Source organism: Plodia interpunctella, chromosome 7 (assembly GCF_027563975.2).
Source record: "Plodia interpunctella isolate USDA-ARS_2022_Savannah chromosome 7, ilPloInte3.2, whole genome shotgun sequence".
In the NCBI taxonomy this organism is placed as follows: domain Eukaryota; kingdom Metazoa; phylum Arthropoda; class Insecta; order Lepidoptera; family Pyralidae; genus Plodia; species Plodia interpunctella.
This window is the reverse complement of record NC_071300.1, coordinates 1,985,575-2,003,628: the sequence shown is the minus strand read 5'-3', so window position 1 is coordinate 2,003,628 and position 18,054 is coordinate 1,985,575. Positions and strand designations below refer to the sequence as shown.

Below are 18,054 nucleotides of genomic sequence, written 5' to 3'. Positions count from 1 at the left end.
GAAGCATATGCATAAGAAAATTAGTAACTTCTCATTTTGGGTAGACACCTAGATCTTTATTTACTAAAGTGTGTTGAAAAATTCAATAAAGTATTTTTATTTATGTGCTTTATTTTAAGGTACTTAAAAAGTGCCTGTATATATCATAACATATGGAATCGAATCTACATTCCAATTTTCCATATCATAAATAATAAACTTCAGATTTATATGATTATCTTTGCTACGCTCTAAAAGTCTGGATATAACAGTTTTACCAGTTCCAAATCCGTGATCCTGGTGTCGACGCCTGCCAGCATCTCCTGTCGCTCCTTGTAAGAGGTGGGGCAGGGATACAGCGTCGCTTGGAAGCCGTTGCAGACCTTCTTCACGCGGAGCTTGATCTGCTCCCCGTGGAAGAACACCACGAATACTGTCTTTTGAAGTTGGTGGCCCTGGGAAATCAGGAAAAGGTCACTTTAGGAGATAAATCTCTTTCTCGTTCTTACTGGTATTTTCCATTTCGGGGATTCTATAAATTTTATTCCTAATAGTGCTGCCCAGTGTGTTCACCTTCTAATGCTTTGTCCTGTACGCAACGAAAGGCATTATTTTTTATATAAATAAAAAAATGGTCGCCTGTAAAGTCGGTTTTACGGGCGAAGATTTTACGTGACAACGTCTTTTTACGCGCGCGGCAGACCGATCATAGTTGAGTGGGAGAGAGACGCAAGGCATTCGGCGGGCCTCTCTCTCGTTCGGTGACTCATCGTAACGTTACCGGGCGTTACACTTTTTCATAAGTGACTCCCAGCCGCAACCTAATTTAAGACGTTGTCACGTCAAAAAATAGTTAAGCATAATTAAAAAATATTTATGCTTATATCATCTGATGATTGTAAGTTAGTCTGTTTATTGGCTATAAGCGTTTTCATCTTCGTTTAGTTCGAGGATTGTGTTATGGTATACTAACTCAACGATACTATATTCTACATACATAGATAAACATCTAAAACCCAGGTAAATTTGAAAAATATTATTCACCATCTTGACATGACTGGGGTCCGAACCCGGGACCCCCAGTATAGCAGTATGGTATGATGGCCACGGGTGATCGTCATAAGTAAGATAGTAGTATTATCTGTATGAGTTAACACATCCACCCATATATAATTAGTTATGCATCACCACACAAATCCATAGCATTTAATGATTAAAATTAAAAAAAAATCCTGTTCAATATACAATCGATTACATGTATCTGTAGAAAACTTAGTCTGTACGTGGTTGTATACAAACTCCTGATATAAAATCTTTTTAATAGTTGTCAAAGACACGCAAAGCGGAGGCTAATGACATTTAAGGTTATTATTATGACATGGAAAGGGACTAGTGGTGGAGGCGGGCGGTGACCCCATGTTTATTGATTTTCTAGTCGTTAAGTAGGCTTTTTATAATATTAGTGACGGACGGGATTTATTGCCAACAGAAAAGGAATACAGGTTAAATAAAATCGATGATAATGATGATGAATCGATGATGTTTCTGAAAGGAAGAGAGGATAGAACCAATTTGTTTAGTCATTTGCTCACAAAGAATGTTTACGTATATTACTAGCTGCACCCCGTGGTTTTACCCGCGTAATTATAAAGCGTAGCGTCGTCTACTTTATAAACCACCATTGATTATCAGACTTTTTGACCAAATCCTATAGAAATCTAATACTTACTTATAAAAAAATATTATAAATTGTACCTTATGTCTTATCACCTACCAAATTTCCTAAAAGTTGTCCCAGCTATTTGAGCATGAAGAGGTAACAAACGTAGGTACCTACTCATAAACTTACAAAATATTTCTGGAATGACCATTTGATATCGCCACGATATCGATATCGTAATGAATGGTATCGCCACCATATCGATATCGATAACATTTCACATATAATGCGATGCTCGATATCGTAATGAATGCCCTCTGTTATAGCCAGTTAATTGCCGGCTAAACGGCGAAAGATACTCCGAACTGTTAGTTAATATTGGTGCTTCTAGACGCGCAAATATCAAATATATTTTGAATTAATTTTCACTGCTCCTTGTTCCAATAATTTGGACGTAAATAAAAGCATTGTTGACTTATTCATATTTCTTAAACTTCTTACTAAAGTAATTGATAAATGAAATAATACTGTATTGATATTAATGTTGTTTGTTTTAATATCTGTTGCTTCTTAATATTATATTTTCTTTATGTTTCTAATTTATAAACTTTCTGAGTGTGTATGTTTTGGGCTACAACCCAGTTCTTAAATTATACCTAATGCTTTGTTTTGTGTAATGTAATGGGTGTTACCTATTTTGCACACCTTATAAAATAAATAATTGTCTTTACATAGTATAAAAGAAAGATTTCCATTGTCTATCTGTTCCTATGAATGCTTAGAAATTTTCAAAACTACGCAACGGATTTTGATGCGGGATTTTTAATAGATAGTGCGGTACCTGAGGTAGGTTTTTGTTTCTAATCTATTTTGGTTTTACCCGAGCAAAGCCGGGCCGGATCGTTAGTATAAAATAAATAAGTAATGAATAAAATACGTGTAGTTTTCAACACCTTTTATTTTGAGATCTTGATCAGTGACGATGAAAGATATATTGCTCTTGATAGGAACAGGAAAGATTTAGGTCAGTAGTGTCTGAAGTATTTGTGGAGCCAGTTTCTTTTCCATTTGCGCCATGAATAAACGTTAAAATTAATTAAACCATTGACGTCAAGAAAAATAAAACATTGGAAAAGATCCGTCCACGGGATAAGATCGCTTCGTTACTATTTTTGTATTTCTTTAGTATGGAAGTTGTTTATTACATAAATTTATTTAATAAATAATGTTCAATACAAATAAATTAAATAGAAACTTAGTAATCACATTCATATCAAACTAACATAAAATACGGAACCCCAAAAATTGACACAAATTAATCATAATAATGCATTGTCATGGAAACTGAAGCGACGTGGGAAATTTCAACTCTATAGCAGAACTAGAAGTATAATCTAATTACAGACAGATTTGATTACAGACAGACAAGCAAACATCGGGACAGGTGAAACCAAATAAAACATTGTAAATAGAAAATTCAAACTTACAGTGATTGGATCTAGTAATGGCTGTTGTATCTGTGCCTGTTTGAAGAAGATATTTCCATGCGAGATCCTCCACAACATCCTCTCGAACGACGGCACCCTCGCTGTGGCCACCACCCCAGCAATGAATCCAAGATGCCCAAACACCCCTTCATTATTATACGTCTGTACCGACGCAGAGATCTTTCTCTGCGCGTTGTTGTCTTGAAAAAACACTTGCGTCTTTTGCAGCAACAATTTCAGTTCTATCAGTGATAAGTAGTCCTTTTTTAGGTTCTGTGCGTTCCGTTTTATGTCCTGGATCTCTGATTCGATGTAATCGATCCTCTCCTAGAAATAACATTGACATTCAAGTGACTGCGCCCACTTCTTGTTATTGCTGAAATATTGAGTGGTTGGGCTTCGAAATGTTGGTGGGTGAAGGTTTAGTATAATAAAGGCCAGTTGGTGGTATTCAGCTTTGTATTGAGTGCTAATGTTTAAAAGATTGCAGGCAAAATTTTACAGGTTTAGGCAAAATGGCATAGATCAGTAAACTGTACTGTCCGGAAAAGGTCAGCACAATGAGTCTTTCATCTCTCTCATCTGTCATCTCTGCGTGTTCCCGGTTGCGCTCGGGGTTGTGAAGCCGCGAAGCTCGGGGTCATAGTAAAAAAACGTTAAAATTTGAAGATTCTGCTTTGGGATTTTTCAACTGGTCGCCCGCCTGACGTCAACCCTGCCAGGCTGTGTGTCCCTTAGTCGCCTCGTACGACATCCACACGAGGATATGGAGTAGTCCTATTCTACGGCGAAAACACATCAATGGCAAATTTTGTGCTCGTTAATAGTTACAAGCTAATATACTTACTATACAATTTTATATGGAAACGAACACTGTGAGCGTGGCTTTAGGTAAATAAAGCATAAAAAATTAAAATGAGGTATCTTACCTCTAGCATATTAATTTCCCTTGGACTCAAGCTCTTGGGCGCAGGTTTGGGGGGAGGCGGTGGCTCCGGCAGCTCCCCGGCGATCCATCTTAGCTTTCGCTCCATCTCACTGCATCGCCTCACTTCTGTCACGTAGCGGCGTTGGAAGTCGTTCACGTTGGGGTTCAACTGATAACAGAAAAAAGGAGATGTTTAATATTTAAAAATAATAATTATTGTATTCGTTCCTTTCTACAATTCGCAATTTAAAGCCTGTGTTATTCATAAAAAAGGTGGTGGTGTAATGGTTGAGACGCCCGCCTGTAGATCGAAAGGTCCCAGGTTAGAATCCTACTCGTGCCACATGAGTTTGTATACCAATCTGACTCATGTTTAGCAGTTTTCATCGATCACCACTTGCTTCCAGTGAAGGAAAACATCGTGAGGAAAACTGCACACTGGTTGATTATTAACTTGTGTGTGAAATGGAGAAGGCAATGGCAAATCTCTCCATTAATAATGCCAAGAAAGACCCTCAGCCATGAGGAATACGACTATGAAGAATAAGAATTCATAAAAAAGTTTAAAAAATACTCGTTTGTTTTGTCATAAGCGTACTTTAAGAAATTTATCATTGACAGACTTTAACTTGAAACAAAACATACTTTAACTTTCATTCATTCATAAAATACTTGCTATTTTATTAAATGGGAAAGTTTGTCATGCTTTGATGGCCAAACCGCTGTACCGTTTTTGATGAACTTTGGAATAGAAATAGTTAATAACCTGAGGCCAATAATAGAACCACCAGCGGAACTGCGGTAAATAGAAAAAAATAATGCGCTGTTGTAGCAATAAAAGAAATAAAACAGCCAATCTGCCAACACGATCGCAAATACAATCAGAATATTAATATTAAGGTTCTTTTGACGACCTCGGTGGCGCATTGGTAAAGTCGCTTGCCACTGAACCCGATGTTCCGGGTTCGATCCCTGGTGGGGTCATGATGGAAAATGATCTTTTTCTGATTGGCCCGGGGTCTTGGATGTTTGATCTATATATGTATTTGTTATAAAAATTGTTGTTATAAAATAAAGGATCCCATAACACAACTCTCGACAATACTTTGGGGCTAGCTCAATCTGTGTGATTTGTCCTAATATATTTATTTAATACATTTATATTTTATTTATTTCTTTCTCTTCCATTATCTATTTATGTATGTCTATCACTGGTTTAATGAAAAACATATTGCTCCGTAATAATAAATTACAATAACAGAGAAACGTGTAACAGCTCGTAGTGACGTCTCGCATTTTATTAAGCCGCACCCGAAATGGTGACAATTGCTCCTTTAGCCTCTCGTTTTATTGTTACAGCCTGGATCATATTTTTATTTACAGCCGCGTTATTAATAGTAACATTACACGTGTACAGTCGACCGCACGTCAAATTACCCTACATGGCTCTCTATGCGGCGGTAATAAAGGTGAGTTTACAATGAATTCGGATAGCATTATGTTTATCTACACTTACACGTGACATGGCTGCTATATTCTATTAATATTATAAATGTGAAAGTTTGTAAGGATTTGTGTATGTTTGTTATTCTTTCACGCAAAATCTACTGGACCGATTGTTATGAAATTTGGTACACGAGTAGAATGTAACACATAAGGTACTTTTTGTTCCGAAATTCCTAAGCGGATCCCAGGGCGCTGCTAGTAATCTATTTCTATATATTAAACTGTACAAATCTGTGCTATGAATACTAATATTATTGAGAAAGTTTGTTAATTTGCGTGTAGGGGGTAATCAGAATTACTTGTCTATGACGATAAATCCATCATACACTTAGATAAACGTTGCTCTCGAGTTTCGCAACTTTTGTCTCTGTCTAGTAGACAGAGATAAAGAGTACTTTATCACGTGATAAATTATCTTTATACATAGAAGTATAGGATGTTCCATTTTGCTGCAATATATTTTATGAACATGAATAATGAACGCATCCTCTCGCTATGTATTTATAGCGTTCATAGTCACCGCTTATAATAGGGTTGGCAGGTAAAAAAAAAATAGAACTATTCCAAAATTATGTAGTACTTAATTTATCTGTTTTTATTAACATTGTATGACCTGTACGACCTTTGTTATAGGTATTTCAATAACAATGTACGAACTGTTTCGGTGTAATGATGTAATTGTCTAATTATTACAATGGCAATGGAATAAAATTAAATAAAATTACAATATGAATGACTACCTAATCCTAACTATTATTATAAATGTGAAAGTAAGTTTGTTTGTGACCTCTTCACGCTATATCCACTCAACCAATCTTCTTGAAATTTTGCATACATGTAGTTTGAAGTATGGAGGAGGATATAGGGTCTGCCTTTCATCCCGGAAATTTAACGCGGTCGAAGTCGCGGACAAAAGCTAGTAATTTCATAAGTCTCATCAATTCTGCCAATCAGGGTCTTCATAAATGAAATTGTATGGTAATTAAATCCAATTAATTTACTAGGTTTAAAAAAAAACAAATATATTTAATTTTTTTATTTATGTTATATTTATTTATTCCAAGTGAAAGTTCTATCTGAATTCGCATGAATGAACTTTGTCAAACTTAATTTTTAAACCCCGACGAGAGAAGGAGGGGTCATAAGTTTAACCTGTCTGTGTATCTGTGTGTCTGTCTGTAGCATTCTAGCAGCTAAACAGCTGAACCGATTTTAATCTAGATGGTTTTTTATTTGAAAGAGGTATCCAACCACAATAACTTACCAATACATAAAAGAAATATAAACAATAATACACAGTACAACAACACTCGATATAATCAATGCAGAGTGTGTTTGAAATAACATATTCTGTAACAATATTGTCTGCGAAGGGCTCGGCGGCCGCACCCTATCACCATATTGTTTTCGCGAATACTTTATCATATTTTTTCTTGCCGGCCAGTTCAACAAAACTTTATTTTTTCTTTTTCATAATTCAAAGATTTAAACTTCGTTTCCGTGAAATATAGGCACTCGTACAATTATTTGTAATGTGAACATTTTAAAACATTTTTTTTTTGCCAACGGTGGACAAAATGGAGGTGTGTCCATTTAGAAGAAATAACTTCTGTGGGTGTGTCATACTTTTCGTGCCACCACAGCGTGAAATGTTGGTATAGTAACAATACTTTGCACGAACGGTTTAAATCTAGGGAGTGTTGCACCAGTCAATTTTGAGTTTAACTTTAACATGCGCAGAAAAAAATAGGGCATTTCATCAAAACGTCCGTCGTTTTGATGAAATGGCCTATTTTTTTCTGGCCTAGGCCTAAGATATTCCTAAAAAGCACGATTCTTGAAAAATATATTATGGCATTTGACGACCCCGTAACATTAAGTCTGCCGCGCCGACTTAAGCTTAGTCAGCATTAATCAGAGGTTCAATCGATATCTGGTCACGGCACGCCGCTCCCTACTGCAGCACGCGAAATCTGGGGCTGAACCCACTCCTGGTGTAGAGCGCAGTGGTAGGGTGCTATACTTGTAGAGCACGCAATGGATCCCAACTAATATTATAAATGCGAAAGTAAGTTTGTTTGTTACCTTTTCACGCATGATCTACTGGACCGATTGTTATGAAACTTGGTACATGGATAGATGACATATAGGGTACTTTTATTACGAAGGAGCGAAGCCCCGGGGCGCAACTAGTATGCTATATTGTTAATCTGCTTGCCTATTCTCGTTCTCTCTTTCTTATATACGCGTGTTCTCGGTTGCATTCATGGCTGTGAAGCAGCAATACCCGGGTCAGCGTAAAAAATAAACTTTAACATTTTCACAAGATTCAGTTGTGATTTTACTACCGGTGGCCGCCTGTCTAACGTCATCTTGGGAATGCTATAGTTACCAGTTGCTAATTGTCCCTTAGTCACCTTTTTTATATACACGGGAGAATATTACAATCTATTCCCGCATGCCATAAATATGTTATTTACTAGCTTTTGCCCGCGGCTTCGTCCGCGTAAATTTCCCACTAGAATAGTTATTTTTTCGGGATTAAATATACCCATGTCCTTTTCTATGCTTAAAAGTACGTGTATGCAAAATTTCAAGATTGGTTGATTAGATAGTGCGTGAAGAGGTAACAAAAATACTTGCTTTCGCATTTATAATATAATTAGCTGGGATTTCTTGCGCGCGCTCTACAGTGGACGTCAACAAGAACTCTACGGTCGCAGACCTATATTACGATGGCACGAAACTGCCTGGTAATGATTTGAATAATTTAGCCCTGTTTTTTGTCAGGAATTATGAAGTTTTATTCATAGCCTTTAAATGTTCTGGTTTTATAACGTTTGATGCTAAACACATCAAATTGTAAACGAAATCGTACTGAATAGCGCAGCCAATTAAAAAAAATAAATCTTGGGTAGGTTTGCCAGTTCAAGGCGATACTTCTTTGTTCTTCTGACCGGGGCTTCGCTCTCGTGGGAATTTTGATATAAAATATAGCCTATAGCAATCTTGGATAATGTTCCTCTCTAATGGTGAAAGAATTTTTGAAATCTTTTCGGTAGTTTCGGAGTTTACCCCCCTCAGACATAGAAACTCACAAACGATTACCCCTTTATAATATTACTAGTATAGATTATGATTAAAAGATGTGCCCCGGGGCTTCGCTCCCGTGGGAATTTCGGGATATAAAGTACCCTATGTGTTATTCCAGGTTATGTTGTACCCATGCACCAAATTTCATAACAATCGGTCCAGTAGATAATGCCTCAAGAAGTTAACAAACAAATAAACTTATTTTCGTATTTATAATATTAGTGGAGATTCTTCTGATTATGATTAACAATTTGCTAATAGGAGGACAATATCTAGACTATATACTTTGCTAATAGGAGGACAATATCTAGACTATATACTTTGCTAATGAGGACAATATCTAGACTATATACTTTGCTAATAGGAGGACAATATCTAGACTATATACTTTGCCAATAGGAGGACAATATCTAGACTATATACTTTGCTAATAGGAGGACAATATCTAGACTATATACTTTGCTAATAGGAGGACAATATCTAGACTATATACTTTGCTAATAGGAGGACAATATCTAGACTATATACTTTGCTAATAGGAGGACAATATCTAGACTATATACTTTGCCAATAGGAGGACAATATCTAGACTATATACTTTGCCAATAGGAGGACAATATCTAGACTATATACTTTGCCAATAGGAGGACAATATCTAGACTATATACTTTGCCAATAGGAGGACAATATCTAGACTATATACTTTGCCAATAGGAGGACAATATCTAGACTATATACTTTGCTAATAGGAGGACAATATCTAGACTATATACTTTGCTAATAGGAGGACAATATCTAGACTATATACTTTGCTAATAGGAGGACAATATCTAGACTATATACTTACTTAACTCTTGATAATAGTCCATCTTGATTGTACAAATGAGTGTGTCAGGATATCGTGTGGTATCGTAGTGCAAGGGCCAAGAGTCTCGTCATATTGAGTTGGGCGAACCTGAATCAGTTTTGATGAGAGATCTTTCTTTAATGCTGCCGTGGTGGACACATGTTCTATGTACTTGATATTTGATGATATAATATTGACTGATTTTGGGACTAAGGCCTTCAAGTTGGATGTCGAAATCAAAGATGGTGCTTCTCTACGCTCCTCCTTCTCCAACTGGACTTTTTGATTCAGAAGCTGCATAGGTACCAAAGTTGGAAAGAGAGAGAGATCGCAAACTCTTTTGCTACTATCCCTCTCTCAGACTGTAATTTCGCAAAACTCGGGGTCAGTGAAAAAAATAAACATTCAAATTTTGATGTGTAGGTGGTTTACAACCGGCCGCCCGCCCGATATCAACCCTCATTGGGAATACTATTGCTACCTATGAGCTGAAAATGCTGTGCACCTTAGTCGCTTCGTATGACATTTACGAGAGGATATGAAGTGGTCCTATTTTAAGGGGGAACTACATGCCCCAAACTATCACATTTCTTTCTCAAATTAAAATTAAGTACTTAATTTTCTCGTCTAAAAGTCTGACTTAGGAATTGCATTCAAAAAAACAACATAGAAACACATACTGATGACGGCAAAACGCCCCTGCTCATATAATATTAATTGTAAACCCGAAGAAAGCACTTTCCTGAAGTTCCTTGACCTCCGGCCGCATTGCGGAGTTAACACGTGACATACACTCGAACATAATTGTTCATGATTCAAGTAATAATCTACCATTAGTAAGGCCCTAGGAATGTCTTTAAACATGCAGGTACCTTATGTACCTATGTACATGGTTCGATGGAATATATCGGTATAATGGGAAACCTGAAGTGCTTTGTAGTAACATGTACGACATAATAGTCTCTTATAATACTAGCTTTTTCTCGCAGCTTCGCCCGCGTGATTTTCCCTTCAGTGGAATATTTAGACTCCTTAACTAATCTGGTTTACCCATACAAACTTTGAACCCCCATTTTCCCCCCTTAGAGAATGAATTTTGAAAAATCCTTCCTTAGTGCACCCCTAGACCACATTAGGAACCTACGTGCTAAAGTTTCTAGACCCAGCGGTAAGGGCTTTTCGTTGATATGTAAGTCATTCAGTTTCTTTTTTTATGTATATAGATAACATACTTAGGTATAATTCACTAAAACCAAACAGGCCAAAACCGGGTGCCAAACAACAATAATACAAAATAAATTATGCGAAAAGAAGGGCAACACAGCTTTACATGCTGGTGACTGTACTATCGTAGACGAGGTCATATTCTATTATATGATGTCGTAGAATAGAATACGGGATGTCATAACTGACGTTACGTCTAAGTACACGAATTGTTTCCTGCGGGCAAATTGTAATTTCCAAGCTAGGCTTCTTAGACGAAACGACTTTATTTTTTTCCGTTTTGACGGAGTATAGTTACGTGTGAATGACGCTTTATGAAGTAGATCACGCTACAGTGCATAAAAACAAGCAAGCATTTTTTTTAACACCCGGTGTGCAGCAGAAATGTTGACGCGACGAGATAACCGTCTATTAATTTAGTTTTAAAACATGTACTTTGTATGTTCCCGTATCGATTTGTTAATTATATGTTTACTGGCCGGTGATAACGACCGTTGCTGATAACAGCTTGATGCAGTGCAAGCTATCGGTGTGAAACATGAATTTTTGTTTATTAACTATTATTGGAAATTAAATATTTTGTAGAATATTTTTAATCGATTTTACATAGATTTACTGAAGACAATCACTATGTCAAATTTAAATGACATTAAGGGTCAGTTGCACCGTCAACGTCGGTTATAACTTTAATGTATGCATGTTACGTTAAACGTCAAAGTTGGCTGGTGCAACGCAGCAAGTAATTTGTTAACATACATTAAATTTATTAAAAATCGGACATGTTTACATATTTCTATAAACGTTACAATATGGCAGTGGAAAAAGTATGTGTGTCTGTGTAATTTCAGCCCTAGAATAAGACCACTATGCAGTGGTCCTTTTCTAAGGCTGGACATCCACACGTGGATGTCCTACGAATCGAGTAACTATACAGCCTTAGCAGTTTTGAGGACCTCGGTGGTGAAGTGGTAAAGTTCTTGCCACTGAACCGAGAGGTCCCGGGTTCGATCCCCAGTCGGGTCATGATGGAAAATGATCTTTTTCTGATTTGCCCGGGTCTTGGATGTTTATCTATATACGTATTTGTTATTAAATATAGTATCGTTGAGTTAGTATCCCATAACACAAGTCTTGAACTTACTTTGGGACTGGCTGATCTGTGTGATTTGTCCTAATATATTTATTTATTTTATTTATTCATTAGCTAATATCCAATATAGCATTACCAAGAAGGTTTAAACGTCGGTTAGGCGGGCGGTGGTAAAATCAAAGCTGTAAACATTTTAAACTTTTTAATCTGACCTCTGGATTCGTAGCTTTATAGCAGTACAACCGGGAACAAGCCAGGACACAGAAATACTGGAATGTTCTCGATTGTACAAAAATAAATGACAGAAAATACTAATCCTAACTAATATTATAAACGTGAAAGTAAAAATTATTTGTTAGCTCTTTACGCTCAATCTACTCAAACAATCTTGAAATTATGCGTATATGTAGTTTGAAGTATGGAGAAGGACGTAGGGTACATTATCCCGGAAAAATAACTGTTTCCGTGGGAAATTAACGCGGGCGAAGCCGCGGGCAAAAGCTAGTTCTCCAATAAAGTGAACGCGTGCTCCTTTTAATACTTGTTTACAATCTATTCGACCAATGAATACTTAATTTTCAGCTTTGTGGAATAGCGATTTTCTTAATGTAGGTACCTATTTCACGTAGTGTAATCCCCATCGACCTGACCATTTACTGAAGGTTGTAATCAAGAATTTATTTGAAAAAAGTTTTATCGAGCTCGTAATGACAGGGTTGATTTTAAATAGTAAGCCGATAAACACAGATTTTTGACTGATGATCGTAATCGCTCATGGTTCATTGCAATATATAAGATTGATGTTTAATAATTACCTATAGGTTTACAAGTTTTTTTATGGAAACCAAAATTGAATAAAAAGATTCTTTCTTCAATTTTGGTGTCCATATCTCCCTAAAAGGATTAAATCACGTGAAACTTTACAAAAATATATAAAAATAGTGGTATTGTTTAATTTGGGAGAGGCCTATCGATTGGATACAATCAATCAATTGGATGTACCTATCAATTGGATAAAAAAGTAAAAATACAAAAAAGTTAACATTAAAACAAAGACTTTTTTCCTAGTCTTGAGTAGCGGTGTCTGAATCAAAATAATATTATAAATAAATAAATAAATTTCCACATCGAAATCCTGACATTTCATGAACTTTTACCAACAATGACATCAAGCGTTGATCAATCAATTGGAGACGTCGACGATACAATATTGATAAACGATTTGGAGCTCGTCGAGTTAAGACTTGCTACCTCTATTTGGTCTAATGGTTGACTGATAGAGAATGCCATATATGGTATGGCGTTAACCACTATTCGTATACGTTTTCAAATAAATAAACAAAAGACTTTTATATTTGTAAATTATTTCACTTCTTAAGGTCTGTGGGTGAAAACATAGAATTTGCTAGCTACTTCTCCCCTCGCATAGATTGTAAATGTAAGTTAAAAACGTTAAGGTCCTCTGTAATATACTTACGTCTCTGAACTGAGCCATGCTTCGGTCTGTAATACACTCACGTCTTTGAACTGAGCATTGCTTCGGACTGTAATATACTCACGTCTCTGAACTGAGCGACGCTTCGGACTGTAATATACTCACGTCTCTGAACTGAGCGATGCTGCGGTCTGTAATACACTCACGTCTCTGAACTGAGTCATGCTTCGGACTGTAATATACTCACGTCTCTGAACTGAGCGATGCTGCGGTCTGTAATACACTCACGTCTCTGAACTGAGTCATGCTTCGGACTGTAATATACTCACGTCTCTGAACTGAGCGACGCTTCGGACTGTAATATACTCACGTCTCTGAACTGAGCGATGCTGCGGTCTGTAATACACTCACGTCTCTGAACTGAGTCATGCTTCGGACTGTAATATACTCACGTCTCTGAACTGAGCGATGCTGCGGTCTGTAATACACTCACGTCTCTGAACTGAGTCATGCTTCGGACTGTAATATACTCACGTCTCTGAACTGAGCGATGCTGCGGTCTGTAATACACTCACGTCTCTGAACTGAGTCATGCTTCGGACTGTAATATACTCACGTCTCTGAACTGAGCGATGCCAGCTTCCCCGAGCTCGTACATGGACACGTACGCTGCTTCGGGCTGCACGAACAGCTGGCACAGCACCATCTCCTCACTGCGGAACATACCCCCCATGGTAAGGTCCTCTGGAACAATACACACAATGTATTAATGTGTTAGAGTTGAAAGTCAAATTCATTTAGACTTTACTGCAAGATATAAAATTATTATCTCCTTCAATTAAACTCCACAATGAAACTGTCGTCATTTTAATTAAGACTGTTTAATAGTTTGAATTTGTAGCTAGGTCTGTTTAAAGTTTGATAATTATTTTTAGAATTTAATTTTATTTATGGAATTAAATTTAATTTGTCTAATCGACAGCATCTTTTTCCGATGCAGTTTCAAGAGATAAAATTACGCATAATCTATGGTTATTTGTCTCTAGAAGTTATGTAACTTTCGCTTTTCTCCTAATTTTATTTTACAACATTTTCGAGGCAACCGTATAAATCCTAACATATTATACAATGAAGACCCCTGTCGGTCTGTTTGTACTTATGAACGCGATAAACTCAAAACTACCAGATGGATTTTTGTACGATTCACCGACATTATGTAATATAGTTTTATATATTTGTAGTTAAATTTTGTTCAGCAACCTATTTTATGATTTATGGTGTTCAAATGCAGATTTTTCTAAATATAACAAAAAGTACCTTTCAATACTGCATTCACGCTAACATTTGGTCACGAGCTTACATCAATAACACATTATTATCATTTAACCCACTTAAAACTCAATGGGCGTTTCGTCAAGTGCCCGTTGAGTATTGATATCAAATTAATAGCATTATAGCAGTAAGATTACTATGTTTTATTCTCGGCTGCAAAGCCCAGAGGTCCTTAAAATTTCGAAGATTCGACATGTCGCATGTCTGATGGTAACCCTCCTTGGGAATGCTTTTGCTGTCTCTCAGTTGTCATGGCTTTTTACCTATTGGTTCATACGACATCCATGGATATAGAGTGGTCATGTTATAGGGCGGGAACCACACACCCTAACTATCACTTACTATTATCAGACCGATATAGGAAAGTATAGTTCCAATTTTGTCGTCGGATCATACTTAATCGATATCATATTGTTATTAACTTTGTTAGCTCACAATGATTTTTAGGGTATTTTTTTATTGAATTCTGATTAAATAATACATTTTTCTGACATAAAATTTAAATGTTTAGAATATACCAAATGGTATATTCTAAACATTTAAATTTTATGTATGTTGTATGTTCAAAACAGATTGGTGTCAATTCTGACAAAAGCAAAATATTGTGTGACATGAACATTATTACATTTTCAGCATAATACCAACTGCGCGTAATAAATATGCAATTCAAATGCCAAATTGTTCAAAGGCTGTTAATTAGCATATTCCTCTACATTTATTTTTATTTAAAAACAAGTTAAAGATCAAGGACCAATTCGTCACAAATCGAATGCAATACAAGATCTCTCTGAGAACAACGAAGGCTTGTGTCAAAAATTAAATTTTTGTATAAATCATAATACTTGTGATCACTCTGTATTCGGTTCAGCTATATTATATGTATATTGTCTATACTATTATTTTGTATGTATTATATGTTATATATACTATATGTTGTATATACTATATGTCTATACTATACTACTATTTGACGACCTCGGTGGCGCAGTGGTAAAGTGCTTGCCTCTGAACCGAGAGGTCCCGGGTTCGATCCCCGGTCGGGTCATGATAGAAAATTATCTTTTTCTGTATGGCCCGTGTCTTGGATGTTTATCAATATATGTATTTGTTATAAAATATAGTTTCGTTGAGTTAGTATCCCATAACACAAGTCTCGAACTTACTTTGGGGCTAGCTCAATCTGTGTGATATCCTAATATATTATTATTATTATAAAGAGGTGAGCGTTTGTGAGTTTGTACGTTAGAGCGTGTAATCTCCGAAACTACCGAACCGATTTCAAAAATTCTTTCACCATTAGAAAGGTACATTATCCAAGATTGTTATAGGCTATATTTTATCTCAAAATTCCCACGGGAGCGAAGCTCCGGGCAACATCTAGTATTATATATAATTATGAATAAAAGGGTCCTCTTTATATTCTATAATAACATAGGTTAGAGAGACCGCAAAATTTATTAATAAAAAAGGCTGTAAACTTGGCGTTGGGGTTTTGGGTAATCAAATCTCTTTATATTGTATCTATCTATTTATATTTGTTATTAGTTAAAAAAACTGTAATCCTGTTAATACTTAATTAATTCCTGTTAATTCCTGTTACATTGCGGCCGCATAAACCAGCGCATTTGTATCCAGGGGGCTTACCATCATCTCTTAACGTGACCCACTATACGACCTAAACTGAACTGCATCGCAAATTCGTACCATCGAGTTAATTTTTAATATGAATGCGATTCATGTTAGGTTCCTAAATCGAACTGAGTTGCATTGGAATCGTTATATAAAAGTTGATGGTAGGCCTGCAGGTTTTCTTGCGGGTGTACCTGCTTATAATCACTCCTAATTGGCTTTTCATAACACTCTGACATAGAATTCCCTATATTGAAATCGCTTCCACTACGTACCTACTAACTACCACAGTTACCTATAAACTATGAGTGGCATTGTTTTAAACACTTAGGCTTGAATTCGAACATTTAATCTATTCTACAATCTATCTAATAAGTTTGGTTTTTCTTTTTACGATATATTTATTTAATTTTGCATTGGCAATGTTAGGTTATGAAACTTTTACCCAAACAATATAATAACAAAGTTATTGTTCTCGTGGGTAATTTGTATTAATAGATATATATTTAATTGGTAAATAGGTCTCATCTGAAAATCAGTGTATCGTTCTCTGAATGATACGTGTACTGAGATGGGCCTCTTTGTATTGCTGCAACACATAACACTTGCTTTTCTGTAATTGTATTAATGAATACTGTATTTTATTTGTGTTTTTAATCTGGTTGTGTATTGTGTTGTTATTTACAATTAAAAGTTTTATCTATCTGTCTATGTATCTAATTTACTCGGCTCGGCTTACTCGGCTCGGCTATTTATTTAAACCAGGCGCAAAAAAGCTATAATTATGAGATATATATATATATTTTTATCTGTGTAAACAATATGCAGGTTGCAAAGCAAGGGGTCATCGTTCCAGCTCCTGTGTGTCCCAATAAAGATTACGGGACTCGTTCCATTCACAACTAATCCGTCAAATTGGCCGGTTATCTCGAAAACATATTTGTCCCGCCTTACAGTATAGGCGAGATCTTTTGATATTCTAAATTCAGCTTTGAATATTATATAGATTTTGATTAGAGATACTGTGATTACATAGATTATACTGTGCCAATTTTTTATAATGTTGGGCGGGCAAACAGGCATACGGTCCAACTGAAGTACCTACCTAGTTACATTTAATCACTGCTGTGTATTTGCTATAATAAAGATTAGTGTTTGGCTTTGTCGAATACATTTTGTCAAAATATATAAAGACTAGAAGCAAACATAGGCTATTTTCAACTGTTATTATAAAGTAATGAAAATAAATTAAAGTAATTTTACACATTTAATAAAATTAAATTATCAATATTTTTAATTTCGTTGTTAGAATTTTGAATTTAGATTTCTAGATTCAAAACTCCTAGGTTTTTAATCGTGTCACACAAAAATCCTGCCATTAAGTATCTGTGACGGAGCTATCTCCCAGTGATTTTCAGCGAGACTGCACTAGGCATTGTATTTTTATACCTGGACCCATTCCAAATAGTACCATAGTACATTTCTTATCAAAAATATTGTTCCAATCACTATTGATTCAAACCATAGACGAGTTCTTATTTATATTCAAACGATTAGTATCCATCTCAGTTTATTTTTGGATTCGTAAACATTTGGCCCGGTTATCGATTGTTGTTAGTTAATATTACCATTCGAAGTTCAAATGGGTCTTACAACATTAAATTATAAAAAAGAAAATTAAATAATTACGAAAAGAAAAATATAATTTACCAGCCAGTATTTTTAATTCACAAATGATCCGCTTCCACCTTCGAAATATGAAGTTTGTTTCACACTACATCACTGTTTTATAAAGCCGAGGACATAGGTACGTGCTGTCGGCCCGCGGCCGCCACGGTTACTGC

The 18,054-nt window shown here is 35.9% G+C and overlaps 1 protein-coding gene across 4 annotated transcripts in view; it reads right to left on the bottom strand.

The window, feature by feature from the left end:
• The window catches only part of LOC128671205 (V-type proton ATPase 116 kDa subunit a 1-like), a 26,124-nt gene extending 8,070 nt beyond the window's left edge, over positions 1-18,054 (bottom strand). Inside the window, exons 1-5 of one of the 4 annotated variants that reach the window (XM_053747509.2) lie at positions 17,921-18,054; positions 13,866-13,993; positions 4,056-4,223; positions 3,127-3,453; positions 258-434 (exon numbers count right to left, since the gene is read on the bottom strand). In XM_053747509.2, coding sequence (XP_053603484.1) covers positions 258-434; positions 3,127-3,453; positions 4,056-4,223; positions 13,866-13,982 — 789 coding nt within the window. In that variant the 5' untranslated portion in view covers positions 13,983-13,993; positions 17,921-18,054. Of the gene's footprint in view, positions 1-257; positions 435-3,126; positions 3,454-4,055; positions 4,224-13,291; positions 13,306-13,373; positions 13,385-13,414; positions 13,429-13,865; positions 13,994-17,920 lie in introns of those variants that run through there. The other 3 variants (XM_053747511.1, XM_053747512.1, XM_053747510.1) reach the window with 3 other exon arrangements.